The sequence below is a fragment of the Protobothrops mucrosquamatus genome, unplaced genomic scaffold (genome assembly GCF_001527695.2).
Source record: "Protobothrops mucrosquamatus isolate PMUCROS unplaced genomic scaffold, P.Mucros_1.0 scaffold5090, whole genome shotgun sequence".
NCBI lineage: Eukaryota > Metazoa > Chordata > Lepidosauria > Squamata > Viperidae > Protobothrops > Protobothrops mucrosquamatus.
The window spans coordinates 42,120-50,827 of NW_015390965.1; the positions used below are offsets into that span (position 1 = coordinate 42,120).

An 8,708-nucleotide genomic window follows, 5' to 3' on the forward strand; every position below is an offset into this window, starting at 1 on the left:
GCTCTTTCACCCAAGGATCACTGGGCCGCCAGCTTTGAATTAGCAACAGCAGCTCAAGGAACTCTCCCAGGTGGATTGTGGCCTGTGCCCGCTAATCTGGCCCCTGTTTAAAATTCCTTAAACAAGGGTTGACCAAACAAAAGCTTTGATTTCCCCATTGTAGCTGAAAGGGAACAGATGTTGCTGGGGACCCGAAGTATATCGGCTACAGTCAAAGCCCCCCCCCCAAGTGCGCGCGATGGGTGGGTGGAGGGAGGGGGCTGCATTCTAATGGATGCTGTTTGCACAAATCCCCCAGGAATTCTAGAAAAAACACCTGCAGAGGAAAAGTGACAGGTGTCCTCCTTTTCCCCAGCCATCCTTTTTTTTTTTAATTTTTTATTGATTTTTCAATTAAAAACAATAACATAAATATGATGCATTTAATCACAATATCAACCAAGAAAATAACACTACTCAATACATTCACGGAAGTGTCCGGTGTCCCCCCCCCCTGCACCCCCCTCTTTCACTTTCCACACCTTCCTTTCCCCAGACCTACAACCTCTCCTCCTTCCTCCCTCCCTCTCTACCTACCTCCCTTCCTCTCTCAACCATCCCGTCTGGTGCAGTTGGGGTACCCACCGGACACCTCCTTAAAAAATCACGTATAAATCTACAATACATCAATTTATATACCTATCTATTCCCTTTCCCCCCTCCCCCCCCCAGGACTTCCCAGAGCTAATCCAGGAAATAAACACACAATAATACAATTCTATCCAAAGCTACTCATTATTACTACACACTAGTTACTAGTGACTAGTATAAACTTACTGTGACTCTAAAATAACATTAAAATACATACAAATTTTATAAATATATCAATATTTGTTGTATATATATGTATATATATATAAAAAAAATTAATCAAAAGCTGCATGATAATTATTCCCAGCCATCCTTGAAAACATAACAGAAAAGAAAGGAACCTATTTGAGAACACTGTGTGTGTCTATGTGTGTCTATGTGCTTTCACTCTTTGTTGTGAGGGCTATGCTATTCCTGTCCAGCGGCTCAAAATAAGGAATTGTTAGCACAGTTAAAATCTAAAATTAAAAGGGTGGCTCTTGGTCAAGCAGTGCACTGAGCCTTTTAAAAGGTGGGTTAATGCAGTGTGCATCTTTTCTGAAAGTACACTGGTAGCAAAATTTCCGTGAGAAACCTGTGGTAAATACCTTCTTCACAGGCTGCATTCCGGTCTTTGGGTCATCAGATATTTTTTTTCCCCATCTGCATTTTTCCCCCCTTTTCAAGACGAGCATCCTGAAAAGCAACCTAGAACTAAGGAGAAATTTCCTGGCAGCAAAAACAATCAGTGGAACGGTCTCGTTCCAAAAATGGTGGGTGCTCCATCACTGGAGGTTTTTAAGAACAGGCTGGACAGTCATTTGAAATAGTATAGGGCCTCCTGCTCAGGGGTTGGTCTAGAACAGGGCTTTTCAACCAGTGGTACGGGTACCACCTGTGGTACATTGGCACCTGGCAGGTGGTACACAACCATCCTAGAAAAGTGGTAGTGGGGGAGGGGAATGAGCTGAACCGATGGCAGCACCACACAAGCCTGAGTGAGAGATGGCTGGAGCTGCAGGGCTGTCAGGGCTCAGCGGAAGCGCCAGGATCAGTGCTGCTTTCCAGCTGATCGGCGCTTCTTCGGGGCTGTTGGGGCTCAGTGGTAGTGCCAGGATCAGTGCCAGGCTCCGGCTGGAGCTCGGCGCTGATCCTGGTGCTTCTGCTGAGCCCTGAAAAAGCACCAATCAGCTGGAATGTTGCAGCATCTCCAGGGTCTTGTGGTTTACATTCAGATGCTTGGCAACTGATTCATATTTATGACGGTCACAGTGTCCCAGGGTCATGTGAAGTGACCAAAACCTGCTGCAACCATCCAGCAGACAGAGGGAATAAAAACCAAACACCCCCCACCCCACCCCCACTACCAATCCTCAACAGAAATGCTCACAACAATGAAAATCTCAGATAGGAGGAAGAGCACCGCCGGTGGGCAGGCAGGTGTCTTGCTTGGCTGTGGCTCGGGAGGCACTTTTTTCAGTGCCGTTGTAACTTCGAACAGTCACTAAGCAAACTGTTGTAAGTCGAGGACTACCTGTACTTCATCACTTTTTTCCTTTTTTTTTTTTTTTTTTTGGTCATCAAGTTTTTGACACCTTGCTAGGCGACGGGTGGTACTAGGATGTTGCCATCTCCTAAAAGTGGTACAGGGAGTGAAAAGGTTGAAAAGCCCTGGACTAGAAAACCTCCGAGGACCCTTCCTACTCTGTTATTCTGTTATTCCTCCCAAAAAGAAAGAAAGGAGTAGTCGCTAAATAGAACAGAACTTCGCACATTGTGGAAAGTCTTGCAAAGTTTAAGCAACTCTCACCTACGCTGTCATAAGCAACAAAGGGCTTTGACTGCAAGAAGCCCTTGTTGGACCATCTGCTTTTTCCACCTCCAGTTACTGCAGCCAGTTGAGATGGAAATGCCTGCAGGTCCACCACTTCTGTAGGGTTTCCTGCCCCCCCCCCGCTCCCCAAACTGCAGGCTTTATAAACTACTGCAGTCCCCAGTGCTGATCTTGGGGGCTGATGAAAGGCAGATCTAGCTCCTCTGGTCTGGCTTGCATTAGAGACTCTCCTACAAGCGGTAGGTCTTTTTTCTGAAGTGGGCTTTGGAGAAAAAAAAAAGTGTAATGGAGAACAGAAGTGCTAAGTGGCTTAAGTGGCACATACAGCAAACGTACACTTAAGCTATCAACAGTCCCGTCATTCTTTCCAGATTGGAACCTCCAGAGGCTGAGAGCTTCTAACCTCTTCCATTTTGGAGCTCCCTTCTGTGAGAAGCTGACGTGTTTCAAAGGGCTGCCACCTATTTTATTTTTATTTATTTAAAGTAGGGATTCTGAATGCTCACGGTCACGTGCAGAATACTTTTTTTTTTTAGTGGAATAAAATCACAGCACAGCCAGCACACGGACCCCCCACTTAGAATACTGCATCCAGCTTCGGTCGTCATAATGTAAAAAAAAGATGTTGAGACTCTAGAAAGAGTGCAGAGGAGAGCCACAAAAATGATCGGGGAGCTGGAGGCTAAAACAGTGGCAGGAATTGGGTATGTCTAGTCCAGTGAAAAGAAGGACTAGGGGAAACATGATAGCAGTCTGCCAATATTTGGGGAGCTGCCGCAAAGAAGAGGAGGTCAACCTATTTTCCAAAGCATCAGAGGGCAGGATAAGAAGCAACAGATGGAAACTAATCAAGAAGAGAAGCAACCTAGAACCAAGGAGGAATTTCTTAACAGAACAATCAGTCAGTAGAACAACGTGTCTCCAGAAGTTCTGGATGCTCCAACACTGGAAGTTTTTAAGAAGAGATTGGACAGCCACTTGTTTGAAATGGCATAGGGTTTCCCGCGTGAGCAGGGAGTTGGACTAGAAGACCTCCAAGGTCCCTTCCAACTCCGTTATTCTGTTATACAATCTGCATTGGGTGATGAGCAAGGTAGATTACAAAAACAATGGCTCTATTCTACCTCTGCTTGGCTGGATCACAACTGAAACCCTTCACATGGAGCAGCTTTGTTGCTGCAGGACTACCAGGATGATGGGGGGTCTGGAAAGGAAGCCTTGTGAGAACATTTAAAGAGCTGAACAAGTTCAGTTGTAACAAGGCCACACTTGGAATACTGCATCCAGTTTTGGTCACGATGATGTAAAAAAGATGTTGAGACTCTAGAAAGAGTATAGAGAAGAGGAACAAAGATGATTAGGGGGCTGGAGGCTAAAACATATGAAGGACGGTTGCTGGAATTGGGTATGTCTAGTTTAATGAAGAGAAGGATGAGGGGGGACATGATAGCAGTGTTCCAATATCTCAGGGGCTGCCACAAAGAAGAGGGAGTCAAGCTATTCTCCAAAGCACCTGAAGGCAGGACAAGAAACAATGGATGGAAACTAATCAAGGAGAGAAGCAACCTGGAACTAAGGAGAAACTTCCTGACAGTTAGAACAATTAACCAGTGGAACAACCTGCCTCCAGAAGTGGTGAATGCTCCAACACTGGAAGTTTTAAAGAAGAAACTGGACAGCCATTTGTCTGAAATGGTATTGGGTTTCCTGCCTGAGCAGGGAGTTGGACTCAATGACCTCCAAGGTCCCTTCCAACTTTATTACTACTACTACTACTACTACTACTACTATTATTATTATTATTATTATTATTATTATTATTATTATTATTATTATTATTATTATTAAGATAGATGGAAGAGAAATACTGTAGACTGATCTCTGGATATCAAAAAGACTGTCAGTGTGCAGGGATACACGTGTTCTTTGCTGAAACTGTTCAATCAGCAGGTTGAAATTTCAAGAAAGGAGTTTCTGGCTGAATATTAAGAGGTAATAGACTCTCAGCACCGTGGAGGTGGAAGGGACCCTGCTCTGCAGCATGTAAGAAGATCAATGAAACCAGGGTTCTCCAAAGCAGCTCTATTGAACTATGCACTATTAGCATTGAGATTGTATCGTCACAATATATTTTCGCTGTCACTTTATAAAATCGTCACCCATCCAACTGTCAACCTCCAAGTATGATTGCTCCTGGAATGGCCATCATCCAGATACTGTGGGAAAAACTACTTCAAAAATTCCCTGTAAGAAGAAGGCTGTCCTAGCACCTTCACCTCCAAAAGTTTCAAATATTGGAAGGCTGCTATCATGTCTCCCTGGTCCTTCTCTTCACTAGTCATGCCCGGTTACAGGAACTGGGCATGGCTGGTCTAGTGAAGAGAAGGACCAGGGGAGACATGATAGCAGTGTTCCAATATTTAAGGGGCTGTCACAGAGAGGAAGGGGACAACCTATTTTCCAAAGCACCCAAAGACCAGACAAGGAATAACAGATGGAAATTGATCAAGGAGAGATTCAACCTAGAAATAAGGAGAAATTTCCTGACAGTGGGAACAATCAACCAATGGAACAGAAGTTGCCTTCAGATGTTGTGGGAATTTCATCACTGGAAGCTGTCAAGAAGAGACTGGACTGCCATCTGTCAGAAATGGTGTAGGGTCTCCTGCTTGGGTGGGGGGGGGTTGGACTAGATGACCTAGAAGGTCCCTTCCAACTCTGTTATTCTACTCTACTCTACTCTACTCTACTCTACTCTACTCTACTCTACTCTACTCTACTCTACTCTACTCTACTCTACTCTACTCTACTCTACTCTAACATTTCTGTAAAGGTTACCTTTTCACATACTGCATATTATATCTTTAATATTCCCAGTGCCAAGAGTAATTTTGCAAACCTTGGGAATGCATATCAGAAATCAGGGGAGTATTTAAAATCAGGTGGAGTCTGAATGAATGAAACCAGAGGTTTTCCTCCAAGGTAAGCAGGTGTATCAGATTGCAGCTTTATTTAATTTCCTTTTTAATCATTTCTCTTGCTGTCAGAATTAACTGTCTTTACATGTCATAGCCTTGGAGCCTGAGGGCAGGGACTCTTTGTATCTACTGATAATTATTTTGGCTCTGTTTTTGTGTGAAGATCAGGATTTATTTTTTTTTTAAAAAAAGGAATATTTAAATACACGAGTCATGAAGCAAGCTCACCCTATTAAGATACCCAAATTCAGTAGGCAAACAAGGAATCTGTCCCACTGTAGCCTTTGGTGATTGGCATTTCGAACGTCCATCAGGCAAAAGACAGGACACCTGGTCCTACCGGGAAAGAATAAACTTCTCCAATAACACAATATAACTGATTAATTAATTAATCGAACAACGGTAGAAAATCAATATTGATGTACGACCCACGTCAACGAGTCTGGTCGACGTGGGTCGAACACTAGGAGTTTCCTTGATACCACCCTTCGTACGTCACGGGGTGGCTCAAGGTTCTGTCTTGGGCCCAGAACTCTTAAACATCTTCATTTGTGATCCAGATTGAGCGGATAGAAGGGGAACCCATCAAATTTGCAAACAAGCTTGGGGGAAGGGGGGGGATTTCAAACACTTTGGAAAATAGGCTTAAGCAGTGGTTTTTTTCTTTAAAAAAAAAAAAAAAAGTGCCGGAACTCACACACATCATACAACCCGCCTTGCCTACCCTACAAGGTTCCATCCAAAAAAGGTGCTGGAACTCCGTTCTGGGCGTTCTATGAGAAAAAAAAGGCCCTGGGCTTAAGAACCAGAACGATCTTGACAGTCTTGAGCATTGGGTCCTCCAACAAAATGCAGTTTAGTGGGGAGAAAAACAGGGTCCTGCACTTAGACAAAAAACCGCAAATGCATAGGTACAGAAGAGGCAACACCTGGCTCTAGTAATTGTGAGAGGGATCTAGGTGTCCCAGACCCAGCAATGTGCTGCAGCTGCCCCCAAAAAAGCTAATGCAGTCTTGGGATGCATCAATAGAGGGATAGTTTCAAGATCTGCATTGATGAGTCCATGGTTGGAATATTGTATCCAATTCTGGTCACCATGATACAGAAAAGATGCTGAGACTCTAGAAAGAGTGGAGAGAAGAGCAACCAAGATGATTAGGGTGTCTGGAGGCTAAAACATACAAAGAACGGTTCCAGCAATTAACTGAAGGTATGTCAAGTCTAACAAAGAGAAGGACTAGGGGTGATATGATAGTAGTCTTCTAATATGAGAGGGTCAACCTATTCTCCAAAGCAACTGAAGGCAGGACACGAAATAAGGGATAGAAGCTCATCAAAGAAAGATCCAGCCTAGAATTAAAGAGAATTAACTTGACAGTGAAAACAGTTAATTAGTGGAACAGCCTGCATCTAGAAATTGTGGGTGCTCCATCACTGGAGGTTTTTTAAGAAGAGACTGCACAACCACTTGTGGGTTAGACTAGATGACCTCCAAGGTCCTTTCCAACTGTTATATTATCTTTTATGTTCTAAACCTCTCTCAAAAGAAACTCCCTGCTCTTGACTTTAAATTTAAAAAAAACTTTTCCAAGAATATTTAACAATACCTAATACTGAAGCTAATAGGAGAATAATTTAATATGGCCTAGGTTATATATTTATTGCCCTGATTGGTCATGGTATGATCATGGTGCAAACTCTAGGCAGAAAAACATCAGATATGCGTATCCAAGTGTGGTGCCATTTAAATGGTGTTTTATAATTTGACTACAAATATTAATATATAAATGCTCTTTCACATGATATGCAAATTAATGAAGACCCAGCTTCTTCTGGTGTCCTCTTCTGAAGCAAAATGAAGCAATGATAAGGAAGGAATGATACTGTCTTTTCTTGTAGCTGGCCTACAAACATTGCAAAGATGAGATTGTCGTTGTTGTTAGTTGCGAAGTCATGTCCAACCCATCGCGACCCCATGGACAACGTTCCTCCAGGCCTTCCTGTCCTCTACCATCTTCTGGAGTACATTTAAGCTCACACCTCCTGCTTTAGTGACTCCATCCAGCCACCAAAAGATGAGATAGGCAAGACCAAAAAGGCAAAAACTAAGCTATGGTTTGTTTTATTGGACAAGCCACTATTACTCTATGGAGGTTCTCAGTCATCCAGGTCCTGGTTGTCCCAAAGGTGCTTTTTTCAGAGGCAACTGGACTTTCTCGTTTTTCTTTGAAGACATTTCGCTTCTCACCCAAGAAGCTTCTTCTGCTCTTCCGTTCTGGTGGAATTCTCCACCATTCAGTCAGAGCTGAAGAAGCTTCTTGGATGAGAAGCGATACGTCTTCAAGCAAAAACATAGAAAGTCCAGTTGCCTTTTGAAAAAGCACCTTTGGGACAAGCGACTATTAGCTGGATTTACTTCAACATGCTGTGTTCAAATGAGCAAATCTCGGGGGCCAACGTTATGCCACATGCTAAGCTCAAATAGATTAGCTACTCTACAATTCTGCCCCAAATTCAGGCAAAGTTAAAGCAGAAAAAGATAGCAACATGAGGTCCAGATTAAAAAGAAAGGAAAAGTCTGTTGAGGATCCTTCAAGTACTATCCCAAATTGGTCCATAGTTTTTGTCTCCCAATATACACACTGCAGTAGAATGGAGAGGCGTTGGCCTTTTGTCAGGATCACAGGCCTGTAGACGTAACTTGTGCTGTTTAATGTCCAGGTTGCTATATAATCAAAATCTAAAGTTCCTTTAACCAAGGGAACTCAAGGCTGGTTTATTCTAGCCCATTGCTGAAATCTTATCTCTAATTTCTCCGGAGTATTCTCCCTCCGCAAAGGAGGTTACTGCTGTTCGACCTTGTTTCTCAGATACTTGAGAAGGTGCCTTTTAGCGTATAGTTTAGTGCAACATTTCTGGGGACTGACTTGATTGCTGGGAAAGGCAAAGAGGCTGCTTCTGCTGCTGATAGCATTTTTTGCTTCACCTTTTCATCTCCTGAAGCCGCCCAGTGGGGCCCCCAATTGGAGAAAGACCTTTGGGATTCAATTAAAGTCTCCAGAAGGATGCCGGCCTGCATCTGTTTATCATCATTCAGAAGGATTTTTCTTTCTGCAAGCCCTAGTTTTGTCAGCCTTACGTGGAAAAGCTGAAAGGCTTATCTTAAGGAGAAATGAAATGAAATGATAACCTTTACTGTCATTTTTTTACTACTTATATGAGAAGATGAACTAGGACTAAAAAAGTAGGGAGAAGGTTTAGAATAGAATAACAGAGTTGGCAGGGAC

The 8,708-nt window shown here is 43.2% G+C and overlaps 1 protein-coding gene across 1 annotated transcript in view; it reads left to right on the forward strand.

Moving 5' to 3' along the window:
- Positions 1–8,708, forward strand: part of LOC107299544 (heparan sulfate glucosamine 3-O-sulfotransferase 6-like) — a 72,394-nt gene that overhangs the window by 32,205 nt on the left and 31,481 nt on the right. Inside the window, exon 3 of the mRNA XM_015828905.1 lies at positions 5,411–5,425. Coding sequence (XP_015684391.1) covers positions 5,411–5,425 — 15 coding nt within the window. The remainder of the gene's footprint in view (positions 1–5,410; positions 5,426–8,708) is intronic.